Source organism: Microcaecilia unicolor, chromosome 3, assembly GCF_901765095.1.
Source record: "Microcaecilia unicolor chromosome 3, aMicUni1.1, whole genome shotgun sequence".
Lineage (NCBI taxonomy): Eukaryota > Metazoa > Chordata > Amphibia > Gymnophiona > Siphonopidae > Microcaecilia > Microcaecilia unicolor.
In genome coordinates, this window is record NC_044033.1 from 213,642,106 (window position 1) to 213,659,200 (window position 17,095).

Consider the following 17,095-nt stretch of genomic DNA (forward strand, 5'->3'; position numbering starts at 1 on the left):
TCAGGTTTTCAGGATATCCACAATGATTATTCATGAGAGAGATTTGCATGCACTGCCTCCATTCTCACAAATATTCATTGTGGATATCCTGAAAACCTGACTGGCTGGGGTGCCTCCAGGACCAGGTTTGGGAACCACTGCAATAAACTATTATTAGCCAGGTAAACTTGGGAAAGCCACTGCACATTCCTTGGTGTAACAAGGAATAGAGTGATTCTTATTTATTGCATTTGTATCCCATATTTTCCCACGTATTTGCAGGCTCAATGTGGCTTACAGAGACCTGTTATGGCATCACCATATCAGGGTACAAAAGATACAGTTGATGTTACAGAGATATCAAGGATAACAAGGATCATAAGTTAGTCTAATCAAACAATTATAAAAGGTAATCATAGTAAGGGATGAGTGGTGTTATATTGTAATTAGCTGTGGATTTTCTTGATAGGCTTTGGTGAAGAGATAGGTTTTCAGCGATCCTGCTGGCTACTTGTCACCTGGAGTGGCCTTTGCTGGAAACAGGATAATGGGCTTGATGGACCTTTGTTCTGACCCAGTATGGCATTTATATGCTTCTGCTCCTACTCTCCATAGTTTTCTATTTCTTTTCTTTTTTATTTTGGCTTTGTTTTGTTTTTACAAAACGTTTTGTTCTACTGAAAAAGTGTTGAAGGCTCAGATAACGATGCCCCTTAGGTGCTCCAGTGTGAAGAGAACTTCAGCATGGTGAGAGTTTTACTCCAATCTTGAAATCGCTGCACTGGCTCCCTGTAAAATTTCATACTGAATTTAAAATTTGATTGTTAGTTTTTAAAATACTGAATGGTAATATTTCACCAACTCTTAGTGCCACTCTAAGATGTTATCACTGCTCGCTCTCTGAGATCATCTCAGAAACAGCTACTCGATTTGCCTTCATTTCAGCAGGTTTATTTGGAAGAATGTAGATCACCTATTTTTTTACATCAGAGGTCAGAAATTATGGAACGCAGTGCCCACTGAACTTCGTTTAATACAGAATATGGATTGGTTTACAAAAAGCTTTAAAAAGTCATTTATTTTTTCAGGCTTTTGGTTCCTTTGATGTATTATTTTAATACCACGTAAATTCAATTTACTGTATGTTTTATTTTAATATAGCAATTTTTCTATAGTTTGTTGAGCAAAGAAATAATTTTGTTTTGTCTTTAAATTTTGTATGTGGTTTGTTCCCCGCTTAGACATTTATAGATATAGTGGGTTATAAATAAAGTTTTATTATTATTATTATATTATTATTACCTTGTACACTGCCTGCCAGTCATTAACCTTGGTGTAGGAGAGCGCCATCCGCTTCAGTATCAACTGCAAGAGGACACACAGTTCTAATTAGAGAACAATGAAGGGATTTCACCAATGGTGTCACCAGTAAGAACTAGAGGGATAATATCACCAGGGCAGACAAGAGAAGGGATGGTGTCACCAGTGAGAAAAAAAAAAGATAAGGAGACCTGTCATCAAGGGAGAACAGTGAGGAGGAGGAGAGTATCTCTGAGAGAGACCAGAGGATGGTGAAGGGTGAGTTTCACTAGAGAGAGAGAAGAATGAAGCCAAAAATGTCATTGACAATGGCTAGTAGGATATTACTATCAGCAAGAGAAGTGAAAAGAGTAAAGTAGGCAATATCGCTTAGTAGGAAAGAGTGGCTTGGCCAATATCAACAGAGAGAGCTGAGAAAAGGGCAAGGTAATTGGTGGAAGCAGATTGAGGGGGAAGTGAAAATGTTTTTTTTTTAATAATAGGGATGTACAGCTCAAAAATGTTTTTATTCATGATAATTTTTATTTTGCTTTATTTTGTTTCAGACAATGTCATAACTGCGTACTGCATGTGCATACTATCGAGAAACAATGCACAACAGCGTGTACTATTTATGACAAAGAAAAAAAAAATTAAGGTTTTTTTTCCTGTCATTGTTTCCCATGCATATCCTTATTTATAATGGGGGTTCTCCATAGACAGAACAATGAATCAACCATACAAATGAGCATCGTCATCCAATGGAACTGATATGAATATCTCTCTCAGAGCTCAGAATGATCCATGGACCCTTTTGAGCATGCACAAATATCTTACATGGCCACATGGGCTGGTGATACTAAGAGTAATGTTTTGATTGATAACTAAACTTTTGTAATCTATTGGAAGAACAAAGGCTTGTTGAAAGACTACTATTGGTCTAATGATACTGTAGATAATGTCTGGAGGATCAAGTAATGGTCTTTGATGAGATCCATCATCTCTTACTTTCTCTCTGAACAGATTTCTTTCCTGAGCATGGTGCATCTGCAAGCTTCCATGTTCACAAAGACCTGAAGCACTATGTCAAGCCAGATGCTGTTGCAGAAGTGCAAGAGGAGGTGTCAAAACACTGTATACCGATCTTATCAAATATTTTCCACACTCTTCGGCATCGTGAACATTAGCCATAAAGTTGGCTTCAGAAAATGGAGGAATGGAGTCTTCAAACTAGATGAACTCTTGTATGCCCCATGCAAGTATATATAACTGATGCGCATCTATCCAGAAAATGAGTAAGTGTGTGCACGGTTCGTAAATAGTCACGACACTGACCCCAAAGCAAATAGGGTGCACTGTTTGCCAAGAGAGCACACTCTTGGGGAATATTGTGTACTCTTCTGAAAGAGTGTGCTCTGCACTTACAACACAGGAAGAAACCTGAAATGTCAGCTTTTTCCTGTCAGTTTGGGCAAAAAAACAACATGAAATGACGTGGGGAAATGTTACTGACATTTTCGATGTCATTTCAAATGAATCCACATCCCTTGATATGAATATCAAGCTCTTTTACTCACTAGATCTGGTGTTTTGTTGCCTTTGCCTGGAGGGACAGAAGAATGTTCCTTCAATCTATTTGCTTTTTACAAGGGTGGCTCGAGTACCACACGTTGACTGATGTGGTTGCACTTTGCCAGAGCCAGGAGCTTCTTAGGTTTTGTGTTTTATGTCAAGTCTCTTAGAAACCGGAAGTCCTGATACTGAAGTCTACCACATATGAGATTTTAAGTTCTGAAAAAAATCTAGGGACCAACAGAAACAACTTCATTTAGCATCTCAATATATTGGATCAGGCAAAATGAGGTTCTGCTTTTTGCTGCAGAGTAAATGGTAGCTCCTTTGGCATCTTCTGGACAACTGCTGGATAGGTCGTGTCCTTAGGTAGAACAGAGCTTACAGTCAGAGTAGGAAAGGGATCTGATGGACCTGCTGATTTGTAACCTTGTGATGAGGCTTTATGTCCCAGGAGTTATTGGATTTTGAGAATGATGAATGGGTATGTTGTGATGTTTGATCTTGTGGTGATGAAATGTACAAGACCTCTTCTCTTGAGCTCTGAGGTTGAAACTTAGAAACAGGCTGGTTAACATCCATCGGTTGGCTGCTTCTTGTGACCAACTGTGGGGAATCCTAACGTATTGGTTTCTCTTTTGGGAACTGCCATATCTGGTTGCATTATAGGAGGCACATCCATAACAAAATTCTTGATGTATTGTTTGAAGTCCTCAACTGAGATATTTTGCTCTGCTGAGGTTGATGGGGCTGAAGAAGTTTCATCTGCCTCTGGAACTAGCTCCATTTCAGACTGCTTAGAAAGTATTACTGGAATACTGTAGTCTTGCCTTGACTAGATGGAGGTATAACTGCAGTAAACTCCTTAGCAGAAAGTTGACATCAAAACAAATGAGAGACATCTTATAGCCATCAAGCTGGTGATATTCTTCAGTGCTGGCAGCAGCTGGTACTTTTCAGCTCCATAACAACTTCAATACCTTGGTGTTTCCTTCATTTAAGCAGTGCTCGGCACCATGCGGAAACTTATCTTCAGTAATATAAGGCCTTTTCTTTTTCAGGGTCTCATCCAGACAGCCTTCTTGTGGAGAGAGGGAAAGATGTGAAAGCTTTTGCTCTGCTGGTGAACTGAGGAAGCTTCTCAGAGATATGCTTATTACCAACATTCATAAGATGTGTCTGCTGCCTGGTACTGCTGCACATAACATCTTCAATTGCTCAGCTTGTGAGAGGATGTTCCCAAGAGTGATTTTGTTTCGGAAAATTTAGATTGTCCAAGTTCTATCCTGGGATCATGGAGAAGGAGATCTGGTACTTCTTTGACAGTAAGAGAATGGGAGAAAGGATTTTCAAAATCAGTGGAACTGCCCCATGAACTCTGAAGTGAAAGATTGATCTCCACTCCCCTCGAGAAGAGTCCACTTCTCATCAGCCATATGTGGTGGCAATTCAAACTCAGTCTCGCCAAGTGATAAAAGCAGTTTCCTATTACACTGGAGGTATTTCTTGACCCCCCCCCCCACTTTGTCAAGGCAATATCAAACTGACTTTGAAGAAATAAAACATTTCCTCCACTAGACCACAGGGCGAGCGAGCGAGCAAGCAAATAAATAAATAAATAAAAATTCAATACAAAGCAGTTAGAAAAAATGCAAGAGAACTTGGTCATGAATTCCACCAGTACGGCAGACAAAAAAAATACTGAAGATGAGTGTGTCAAAGTGAAAAATGTTTCTGGATCTTTCTGAGCTTAGAGAGAGTTATTCTGTGTCAGTGCCATCATCCACTTTGTGTTGCTGATTTATCTTGCTTATTGATGAAAAACCATGTCACTTGTCACAGGAGAGCACATGTTTCCCTTACTGGTATGTTTTTGATGTTCTTCAGACAGTCCTGCAGCGTCTGCACCACCTCCTGGTTCCGGGCCAGCATGAACAACTGGATGACGTCCAGACGTGCATTCAGTACTTTTAGGTCCTGGGTGGGCTGCATGAACCACAACCTGCCACAGAGAGGGTGAAAGAAGGAGGAAAGCCAAAAGCCACAATAAACACAAGGGAGAGGTAGGGGAGGAGTACAGTGTGCACAACACAAAGAGATTGATTGTTTATATGAGTCAGGCCCTGTTGTCAAACATCACAGCCAAAAAACAAACATTCTTTGAAAAATCATTTTCCTGAGTGCAGTACAGTGAAGAGGGAAAAATAACGAAGTTTGTTTTCTTTCAGATGTGGCAAAGGCAGGTTGTCACAGGAAAGCTAAACTGAATTCTCTTCACTTCTCCCACCATCACAGGCAGGGGGAGGTAGAGCTGTGGAGTGCTCGGAAAAAGTCAAGCACTATGACTGGCCAGGCAGCTGCATGTGACCATGCACTGGCATCACTATAAATGTACCATCAAGTGCATCACCAGGAGTCCACCAATTATAAGGCAGCTTTGACACTGCTTGGTGACATACGGCTGAAAACAAAAGTAAGGGGAAATTAGATCTTTCCTGCTAATTTTCTTTCCCTGTGTCCCTCCAGACCAGTCCAGATGTGTGGAGATATGATCTCTTGCCAGCAGATGGAGACTAAGAACCACTGGCTTGTGAAATCACCTTATAAATATCATGTATAGACTCAGTCAGCCTATATTTGTTTTTACAACAAAGCAGTAAAAAAGGTTCTTCCCCTTCAGAACCAGGGGCAACCCACAACAGACAAACCAGAAAACAATCATTGAGAAATTCAAATGAGTGGAGCAGGAGGAGAAGAAAAGGAGAACCTCTTGTTGCACCTACTGATATTTGATCTGTCCTTCAGCTCCTCCCCAAAACCCCAGTCATGAAGAACTTTGACCTCTAGTTGTGTGTTCCTTAAACACTGGGTATCTGTATGACCCTGGAAAATGTATGCTGACTCTATGCCTCTTTGATTCACTACACCCATGTTGCCTTATATGCTGTTTCTCCGTTCCTAGCTCCCCCAAACAGCACTAACAATCTATCTGACATCCTAAAGTCTTTCGTTCTCTTCTGGTAACAGTTTAACATTCATCTCACATCCAACCTATGCAGACACTCAGCCTCATCTCCACCTGTCTCCTCCCTAAACACTTGCAGCAAAATTGACTGATTAATGTGGAACAAAGACATTCTTTAAGTGGAAAAAAGGATGCGATCAGTCAGACAACTACTTTCTCTATGGAGAAAACCAGGAATGGCTCCCGAAAAGACAAGCCCTACAACTCCAGAACTCTCCGAGCTGAACAAATGGTCACTAGAAACACCGTCTTCACTCTATTCAAGTTCTTATATTTTACATCTATCCTATTAGGTTCAGTGTGAATTATAATCAAGTTAACATCAACGTATGCGGGAGGTTACAGAAGTGTACAATTCAAAAATACACCAAACATTTGTCACAAATATATAGGTCTTAAGAGCTTTACAAAAATACAAGTATATACCAATTTGTCTAATTTGAAGAGGAAGCTGATTCCAGACTGAAGCTCCTAAGTAAGCAAAAGTGAGTCCCAACTGAGGGGTCCTTTTATTAAGCTGCAGTAAAAATTGGCCTGCGGTAGTGTAGGCACATGTATTGGACCTGCACTGGGCTAGTTTTTACCATGTCTGCAAAAAAGGGCTTTTTTTTTTTTAAATGGGACAGGAAAAGGGCATGTGGTAAAACTGAAACCGGCGAGCGTCCAAAACCAGCCTAAGCCCTTAACACCCCCCGTTGATCTAGCGGTAAGGGCTCATGTGCTACACACGCGGTGACTGGTAGGCATGCACCAACTGCAGATTACCACCAGAAATGATGCATGTGTTAGAAAATAAATAAATAAATAAATCATCCAGGCATTATCGCCAGGGGGGCCATGGTAGCCTGGCAGTAGTTCCATTTAGGTGCGTGCTGCACATGCATAGTGTGGAGGAGCAGCCTAGTGGTTAGTGCAGTGGACTTTGATCCTGGGGAACTGGGTTCGATTCCCACTACAGCTCCTTGTAACTCTGGGCAAGTCACTTAACCCTCCATTGCCCCTGGTACAAAATAAGCACCTGAATATACTATGTAAACCGCTTTGAATGTAGTTGCAAAAACCTCAGAAAGGCGGTATATCGTCCCATTTCCATTTCCCCTAATGCGCCTTTGTATAAGGGCCCCTGTGTTTTCTGACAAATACTTTTGAAAGAAGGATAATCTAATTTCAATAAATGGGTACTCGATGCAGTTAAAAAATGCATAGGAATTCTTATACGATGAGCTAATCTCTCTGAAATAAAAACATAAACTGATTTCAATATTAGACAAGCAATTTTAAATTTAATTCTAGATCTCATAGGCAACCAACGTAACCTTCTCAATAATGGAGATACCCTTAAGAGGTTCAAATGGTCTTTTCACTAAGGCCAAGACAATAAGATTCAGATCTCTCAGCAGAAACATCAGGTGCTGCAAAGGCCTCATAGAAAACAAAAAGAGCGGAAAAGAACCAAAATAGACCAGGTCCACACACAAAAGAGTAACAGCACCGAAAAGTTTATTAGGACCCTACACGGTCCATGTTTCGGCCATTATTCACGCCTACGCTCGATTTTAGACAGCACCAGCGTTTATGCCTTTCACTCCAAGAGAATTCTGGAGGTACATCTGTATACGTCAATTTGAAGACCCCTGAAGAAGGCCGGTTGGCCAAAACACGGACCGTGTAGGGTCCTAATAAACCTTTTGGTGCTCTTACTCTTTTGTGGTGTGGACCTGGTCTATTTTGGTTCTCTCCCGCTCTTTTTGTTTTCTATGTGCTTTCTGCGGGAGACTTGGACCTTCTTTTTGTTGGTTTGACGCTGCAAAGGCCTCCACATGTCACATAACATCTGGATGTGTTCCTAAGGCTCTACCCTGCACCAAGCCTCTGAAACACACTAGAGCTGCTACCTGCACCTTCATGGATGCTAAAATCAACCCCCTGTGCAAACATCTAAATTCAAAATCTCTGGGATAGTGGACCTCAAAGACACCACCTGCCTTTCACTACACAAAGTCTCAAATGGGAAATTGACGTCTTTCTGGCCTTTAGCAAGATAGCTATGGCTCGACTTGTATTCTTTCTTGTACAACCATGTCCTTTCAAGAGCCATGCTTGCATTCATACGAGTCTCTGAACTAGCTGCCCTTTCTTGTTGGATAGTACCAAAGGATCCCCCACTTTTAGTCTTATGAGATCCCTGTACCACAACCTCCTCAGCCAATCCAGAGCTACTAATGCCACCAGTCCTGGATGCCTCTCAAATTTCAAAATGATTCTGCCCACCAAAGGCCACAGTAGAAAAATGTGGAACAGTCCCATCTTTGTCCACAGTTGGACCAGGGTGTCTGTCCCTACCATCTCTCTTCTCTCTGGCTGAAGAAATCGGGAATTTTCATGTTCCTGACCATCATCGCAAGATCCGAGATTGGCCATCCCCATCATTGCACAATGCTCATGAAGAACTCTTTTGCCAGACTCCACTCTTCTGAATTCAAAATGGGACAAAACAAGCCCTCCTTCTTGGGCACCACAAAGTAGATGGAATATCTGCCTGTGCTCCTTTCCTTCGGCAGCACTGGGGCAACCACTTCCAGCTGCCGAAGTTGGTCCAGTGTCATTCTGATGGCTGCGATCTTCAACCAGGAATGGCAGGCAGACTCTACAAACACATCTGTCAGAGGACAAGTGAACTCCAGGACATAACATCTGCAAACATCTAAAACCCACTGATGCAAAGTTGTTACGATCTAGCAGAACAGCTTCAACCGCCCCCCTAAGGGAGGAATTATAAGACAGGCTCCAATGCCTTCTTTGTGGTCCTCGAGGAGCCTCCCAGCCTCCTGACCCCAAACTCTCTTCCTTCTCTACAACTATCCTGAAAGGATCGAATCTGGAACAAAAACTGGTTCTGTTGGATGCCACTCAGTCTTCCCAATCTATACCTCCGACTACTTACTACTACTTATCATTTCTAAAGCGCTACTAGATGTACGCAGCGCTGTACACTTGAACATGAAGAGACAGTCCCTGCTCAACAGAGCTTACAATCTAATTAGGACAGACAAACAAGAGATAAGGGAATTACTAAGGTGGGGATGTTAAAATAAGGGTACTGAACAAGTGAGTAGGGGTTAGGAGTTAAAAGCAGCATCAAAAAGGTGGGCTTTTAGCTTAGGTTTGACGATGGCCAGAGATGGAGCTTGATGTACCGGCTCAGGAAGTCTATTCTAGGCATATGGTGCAGCAAGATAAAAGGAACGGAGTCTGGAGTTAGCAGTGGAGGAGAAGGGTGCAGATAAGAGAGATTTACCCAGTGAACGCAGTTCCCGGGGAGGAATGTAGGGAGAGATGAGATTGGAGAGATACTGAAGAGCTACAGAGTGAATGCACTTATAGGTCAATAAGAGGAGTTTGAACTGTCTGTGGAAATGGATAAGAAGCCAGTGAAGTGACTTGAGGAGAGGGCTAATATGAGCATAACGACACTGGTGGAATATTAGTCGTGCAGCAGAATTTTGAACGGATTGAAGAGGAGAGAGATGGCTAAGTGGGAGACCTGTAAGAAGCAAGTTGCAATAGTCTAAGCGAGAGGTGATAAGAGTGTGGATGAGGGTTCTAGATTCACTGGAGTGCCCCCTAAAGTAGTGCTTCTCAACCCAGTTCTCTGTTTCCAAGATATCAACAATGAATATGCATGAGATATATCTCCATACCAAGGAGACAGTGCATGCAAATCTATTTCATGCATTTTTATGGTGGCTATCCTGAAAACTTGACTGGCTGGGTTTGTCCTGAGTACTGGGTTTAGAAGCACTGCTCTAGAGGAGATCCCCTGACCGGACACTCTGGGATGATGCTCCAGGAGCTGAGGCATCTTAGCCTCTCCTAGGCTCTTTACCAGTTTCTCAAGATCCTTGCCAAATAGTTACTTCCCTTTGAAGGGGAGTTTACTAAGCTAGGCTTTCTAAGTGATATCCACAGACCGGTTTCTAAGTCACTGAAAATGGTGGGCGGACACAAACAGCACCAAACTCTTGGCCAAATCCTAATGAGATCATGCAGGGGTGTCCTCAAGAAATCAGAATACCAGACTGGAACCAGGCTGCACAGGATAGCTCATCCACCACCTGCTGGGCACTGGCTGGCTAATGCTCTGCAGGCTAGTTATAAGTTGATGTCACAAGCCAGTAGTTCTCAGTCTCTACTTGCTGGCAAGAGAGCATATACCCATACATCTGGACTGGTCTGGAGGGTTGATGAGGAAAAGAAGATTAAAGGTTAAAGCAGGGATGACCCAGGGCTCTGTGAACAGTGCAGTGCACAGGCTGCATGGGAGCTGGGGTGCAAAAATCTCTCTCTGTCCACTGTCTTCCCATGAGGTGGCCGCAACGCAGTGGGCAGGGTGAGGATGCCAGGGGGAGTGTCATACAGGGTTCAATTCCGGCTTGGGATGCTCCTGGGTTACAGTTTTCACTCTTAAAAGGAAAATGTGTTGTTCCCTGTCCATATGAATGCACAACATCACATTTAACCATTACACCTATCAAAACCCTTTAAAAAAATACTCTCTAGTATGGGTTACGGCTTGTTTTCAGGGCCCCTCAGGCCTGTCATTAGCAATTGCATGAAGATATTTGCCAACTTGCTCTTCCTCAGTTAAGTTAGCATTGCAGCACTCGAGACCTTGTTATGCTTGCAGGAAAGGTGGTACATAAAGTTGAATAACCCATTAACTAGTAGAAACTTGGTACAGTAATGACATGACAGCCAGAAGCTATAATGTATTGGAGAAACACCCCAATAGTGGTACAGAGCCAGATCTAGTGATTTAGTGCATATGTGCCCTTGTGTGCACGTGCGCATGGTGTGTGTGTGTGAATGTGTTTACCCGCACATGTGAGACACAACTGAACAGGAGGGAAATAACAGATCAGCTCACCTCATAAGTTTCTCTCCCCACTTAGACCTGCAGCGGTTCATAATCCCTGAATGGAAAGCAGAAAACTTTAACCTACCACTGCCAGAACTTTATGTCAACTTTCAAAGGCATGGCTGCCATTTTCAGCTGTACTACCTGTACAGTTCAAGTTAAATTTTATTTAATATATCGCCTATAAATGTATTGGTTGATATTCAAAATGATTTAAACAGCCAGAAATAGCCGCTGACTGATTAAACTGATTGTTCGAGGCTATCCGCTAATTTTCAGCGGAACTTAAGCGGTTATCTCTGCTGAAAATTAGCAGCTAGCGCCTAAGTGAAAGCCAGCTATTCAGGGCCACCCAACGCAAGATGCCGTCTGAGGTGGAGCTAACGTGCCAGCCCCCTCCCAGGCTGAGATGCCGCCCCCCCCTTCCCTTCGCGGCGTTTTACCTCATGGTGACGTTCCAAACCCAGCAGTGATTCCCATACGCTGCCCTGCCGCCGCCGGTACCCACCTCTTCCCTTTACTGTGGCTGCCTGAGCCTCTGACACAGGAAGTTACATCAAAGAGGCGGCCGCAGGACAGCATATGGGAATCGCTGCCGCTGCTGGGTTTGGAACGTCACCGTGAGGTAAAACGTCCCTCCGAGGTGCCACTCCTGATGAATGCCACCTGAGGACCCTGCCTCAGGTGGCCTAATGGTCGGGATGCCCCAGCAGCTATTTCAAAGGCATTCCAGGGGTGGGGTCGGCATTTAGCCACTTAAGTGCCGATATCCAGCAATTAAGCGGCCAGGGTAACCTCATAAATGGGACTGCATAAAACACAGTCCTATGTTTATTCAGCAACCCTTGGCTGGTTAAGTTCTCAATATCAACTTAATCAGCCATACATTAGCCAGTGCTGCTTAAACCAGATATTCGGTGCCAAAGCTCAGGCATGGTCGGGAATAATGCTGGCAACGGTCAGCAAAATGCTCACTGCCACCGGCTGAATATAGACCCCATAGTATCTAAGCTGTTTACAAAAATTATAAACAAGGAGAGGAGAGGTAAATAGGGAAATAATACTCAGGATGCACTTAGCAAAACAAAATCCTAACATAGCAAGTAGGATATACAAAATAGACAAATGCCACTGAGAGCTAAACATTCACAGGGCAGAAGGAAAGGAGGGAAGTTTGGTGTGTTTGGAAGTCCTTCACCTGTTGTCACATTCTACATTTCTCTGTCAGTCAATTCTCAAGAAAGCAGAGGACACTCACCATACAAACTAAGACCCTCCTTCAGCCCTGTGGCTAGCTTGTACACAGAGGGGTGCACCTCACTTTTAAATATCTGTAATACGCTGGAGAAAATTGGAGAATTAGTGGGAACAGATAACACCAGGCTTCTCAAGGCAAAAACAACTGGAGCACATCTGGAGTTCTTGCTGATGTACTAACTGTTTTAGGTAATCAATAGAAATAAAACAAAATAAAACATGGGAAAGAAAATTACTACTACTTAACATTTCTAGAGCACTACTAGGGTTACGCAGCGCTGTACAATTTAACAAAGAGAAACAGTCCCTGCTCAAAGAGCTTACAATCTAATAGACAAGTGAACGGTCGGTCCGATAGGGGCAGTCAAATTGGGGCAGTCTGGATTCACTGATCCAAAAGATGAAACCTTTTGTCCTGTCTATCTGTCTTACCCTTATCCCTTATTTGTCCTGTCTGTCTGTCCTGATTTAGATTGTAAGCTCTCTTGAGCAGGGACGGTCTCTTCTTCATGTTCAATTGTGAAGCGCTGCGTATGACTGGTAGCGCTATAGAAATGATTTGTAGTAGTAGTAGTAGTTATTGGACATAGCTTAATACATTTTTTGATTAGCTTTCGAAGGCAGCCGTTCTTACCACATCTCTCTAACTTTTTTGAAAGCAGTGACTTTATGGTTATGATAAACACCTTTGCTAAGTTAATTTCCTGATGTGGTGAATTTGTTAGTTATGGTTAATTCACTAATATTGTAAAATTGATGTTATGTTGACTCTCTAAGAGTTGGGAATGTTCAAGGTACTTACACACTTTCACTTACCAGTAGGTATCCTGGTCCATATTCACAATTTCAGTCCTTAAAAAAATATAAATGCATAAGGTAAAAAGAAATTACATATATTCCTTTGGCAAAAAAGAAAAACATTCAGGTCAATATTGAAAAGCACTTAGCCAGGCAACAGCACCTGCTATCTGGATAAATGCTGCTGAGCAGGATATTCAGAGGCACTATCTAGACAGTGCCTCTGAAAATCCTAGCAAACTTCCTCTGCACTATGTGGATAGTATCAGAGTAAATCATAGACGGAGCTAGGGTGGTCCCAGAAGTTATCCAGATAGTGGCAGTATCAACAATTCAACGTGTAATTTAACTCTGGAATTCGTTGCCAGAGAATGTAGTAAAAGCAGTTAGCTTAGCAGGGTTTAAAAAAGGAAAAGTCCATAGACCATTATTAAAATGGACTTGGGGAAAATCCACTGCTTATTTCTAAGATAAGCAACATAAAATGTATTGTACTCTTTGGGGATCTTGTCAGGTACTTGTGACCCAGATTGGCCACTGTTGGTAACAGGATGCTGGGCTTGATGGACCTTTGGTCTGTCCCAGTATGGCAATACTTATGTACTTATATAATGTACATTGACAGAAAAGAGTAAAATCAGCAACAATTAACATATTCCCAAAAGATTTTGATTTATTACTACTACTACTTAACATTTCTAGAGCGCTACTAGGGTTATGCAGCGCTGTACAAATTAATAACTAAGGACGGTCCCTGCTCAGAAGAGCTTACAATCTAAAGGACAAAATGTCAAGTTGGGGTAGTCTCGATTTCCTGAGTAGAGGTGTTGTGATTAGGTGCCGAAAGCGACATTGAAGAAGTGGGCTTTGAGCAATGATTTGAAGATAGGTAGGGAGGGGGCCTGGCGTACGTGCTCAGGGAGTTTGTTCCAAGCATGGGGTGAGGCGAGGCAGAAAGGGCGGAGCCTAGAGTTGGCGGTGGTGGAGAAGGGTACTGAAAGGAGGGATTTGTCTTGACAGCGGAGATTACGGGTAGGAACGTAAGGGGAGATGAGGGTAGAGAGGTAAGGAGGGGCTGCAGATCGAGTGTATTTGTAGGTTAGTAGGAGAAGCTTGAACTGTATGCGGTATCTGATCGGAAGCCAGTGAAGTGACTTGAGGAGAGGGGTGATATGAGTATATCGGTCAAGGCGGAAGATAAGACGTGCGGCAGAGTTCTGGATGGACTGAAGGGGGGATAGGTGGCTAAGTGGGAGGCCGGTGAGGAGTAGGTTGCAGTAGTCAAGGCGAGAGGTAATGAGAGAGTGGATGAGAGTTCAGGTGGTGTGCTCAGAGAGGAAGGGGCGAATTTTGCTAATGTTGTAGAGGAAGAAGCGACAGGTCTTGGCTATCTGCTGGATATGCGCAGAGAAGGAGAGGGAGGAGTTGAAGATGACACCGAGGTTGCGGGCAGATGAGACGGGGAGGATGAGGGTGTTATCAACTGAGATAGAGAGTGAAGGGAGAGGAGAAGTGGGTTTGGGTGGGAAAACAATAAGTTCAGTCTTGGCCATGTTCAGTTTCAGGTGGCGGTTGGACATCCAGGCGGCAATGTCAGATAAGCAGGCCGATACTTTGGCCTGGGTTTCCGCAGTGATGTCTGGTATGGAGAGATACAGCTGGGTGTCGTCAGCATAAAGATGATAGTGGAAACCATGAGATGAGATCAGGGAGCCTAAGGAAGAGGTGTACATTGAGGAGGGGCCCAAGGACAGATCCCTGAGGAACTCCAACAGAAAGCGGGATAGGGGAGGAGGACGAACCATGAGAGTGTACTCTGAAGGTAAGATGGGAGAGATAAGAGGAGAACCAGGAGAGGACAGAGCCCTGGAACCCAAAGGAGGACAGTGTGTCAAGAAGTAGGTTGTGATTGACAGTGTCAAAAGCGGCGGATAGGTCGAGGAGGATGAGGATGGAGTAGTGACCTTTGGATTTGGCGAGGAACAGGTCATTGCAGACTTTAGATAGTGCCGTTTCTGTCGAGTGTAGGGGGCGAAAGCCGGATTGAAGCAGATCGAGGATGGCATGAGAGGAGAGAAAATCAAGTATCTTGGAGAGGAAGGGTAGGAGGGAAATGGGGCGGTAGTTGGAGGGACAGGTAGGGTCAAGAGATGGTTTTTTGAGGAGTGGTGTGACCACAGCATGCTTGAAGGTGTCCGGGACAGTTGCAGTGGAGAGAGAGAGGTTGAGGATATGACAGATGGTGGGGGGTGATAGTAGGAGCGATGGTGCTAAGTAGGTTGGTGAGGATATTACGCCTTATATTCTGCCTCTAGCAACTATCAAAGCAGAAGAAGACATTTAAAGTAAGTTTTCTAGTCACTCCCTTCTCTAATTTCTAACCTATATATATAATATCCAGACAGACCTCTCCCCTATATCTCACTCAACATTTCATAATGCAGGAAGAAGGGGTGTGGTTACATGGCTGGCAGCCGTATCTAAAGTGGATCCTCTAAATAACATGAAAAACAAATTTGGGATTTAAAAAAAAGGTGAAATTAGATCTTACCTGCTAATTTTCTTTCCTCTAGACCCTCCAGACCGGTCAAGACGCTTGGGTTATGTACTCCTACCAGTAGAGGGAGACTGAGAAAACACTGAACTTTGAACACTGCCTATATAACCTATGCAGTCCTTCCACTAGCCAGTATAACTCTAACAAAGCAGAGAACAAATAAAACTAACCAGAACCCTGTACGTGGGCATAGCATAATTCCAACATCTTCCATGTGCTTCCACAGGCAGGCCACAGACCAAGCCACACCTGGAACAGAGCCAAACCAGAACAGAAGCTGGATCAAGGCGTCTGAAATTACTTGAACAACAGTCATCAGCTGCCAAACGCAACACTATACTGAAAGAACCCCTTCTGGCCGAAAGAACATACTGGACGGGCCCTTGACCGGTCTGGAGGGTCTAGAGGAAAGAAAATTAGCAGGTAAGATCTAATTTCACCTTCCTCAGCAACCCTCCAGACCGGTCAAGATGCTTGGGACGTACCAAAGCAGTAACAATCTACGGGCGGGACCCTCTAAGGCCAGAGGACAAAACAGCTGCCACGAAACTTGCTTCTTCCTTCTCATGAACATCAATCCTATAATGCTTGACAAACGAATGCAAAGAGGACCAAACCGCCGCCCGACAAATATCTAGCGGGGGGATCATACTACTTTCCGCCCAAGAGGCCGCTACTCCCCTTGTGGAATGAGCTGAAAAGACTTTAGGTACTGCCCGGCCCCTCAAGACGTAAGCAGACGCAATCGCCTCCTTCAACCACCGGGCTATAGTGGCCTTGGAAGCCGCAGCCCCCTTCTTTGGACCGCCATGAAGCACGAACAGCCGATCCGAGGCTCTGAACTCCCGAGTTCTAGACAGATAACAACGCAAAGCTCGCTTCACATCTAACTTAGCAAGCCGCCGCTGCTCCGAATCCCCTGCCAAACTCCCTAAAACTGGCAAAGAAATGGTCTGATTCACATGAAATTCCGAAACTACCTTGGGCAAAAAGGAGGGCACTGGCCTCAAGGAGACCCTTTCCTTGGAAAAGGATAAGAAAGGAGCCCTACAAGACAAAGCATGAAGTTCCGAAACCCTACGCGCTGACGTAATAGCTACCAAGAACACTGTTTTCAAGGACAAATCTTTGACTGTAGCCGAGACCAGAGGCTCAAACGGAGGCCTGACCAAAGCCTCTAAAACAAGATTCAAATCCCACGGAGGAATCAACCGACGACGGGGAGGCCGAAGCAACTTAACACCCTTCAGAAAACGTACTACATCCGGTGCAGAAGCTAAAGACCTCCCCTGGACCTTTCCACGAAAAGAAGACAAAGCCGCTACCTGCACCTTCAGAGTAGACAAAGCCAAACCCTTGTCCAAACCATCTTGCAAAAACTCCAACACCTCCGGAACCGAGGAACGCAGAGGCCTCACATCCCGATCTCGACACCAGTGCTCAAAAAGTCTCCAGACTCAAACGTACGCCAGGGATGTGGACTGCTTGCGGGAACTTAACATCGTAGCAATAACCCTAGAAGAAAAGCCCTTCTTCTTCAACCTGTGCCTTTCAAGAGCCAGGCCATAAGAGAGAATGGAGACGGGTCCGGCAGAACAATCGGACCTTGACACAACAATACAGTCTCTGTTAACGGAAGAGGATCTGCTACTGCCAGACGCACCAGATTTCCGAACCACGGACGATGGGG

The 17,095-nt window shown here is 43.9% G+C and overlaps 1 protein-coding gene across 1 annotated transcript in view; it reads right to left on the reverse strand.

Annotated features, from left to right (window-relative positions):
- Positions 1 to 17,095, reverse strand: part of MSH5 (mutS homolog 5) — an 88,934-nt gene that overhangs the window by 48,317 nt on the left and 23,522 nt on the right. The window contains exons 7-11 of the mRNA XM_030194736.1: positions 12,867 to 12,902; positions 12,052 to 12,134; positions 10,803 to 10,848; positions 4,714 to 4,852; positions 1,282 to 1,344 (exon numbers count right to left, since the gene is read on the reverse strand). Coding sequence (XP_030050596.1) covers positions 1,282 to 1,344; positions 4,714 to 4,852; positions 10,803 to 10,848; positions 12,052 to 12,134; positions 12,867 to 12,902 — 367 coding nt within the window. The remainder of the gene's footprint in view (positions 1 to 1,281; positions 1,345 to 4,713; positions 4,853 to 10,802; positions 10,849 to 12,051; positions 12,135 to 12,866; positions 12,903 to 17,095) is intronic.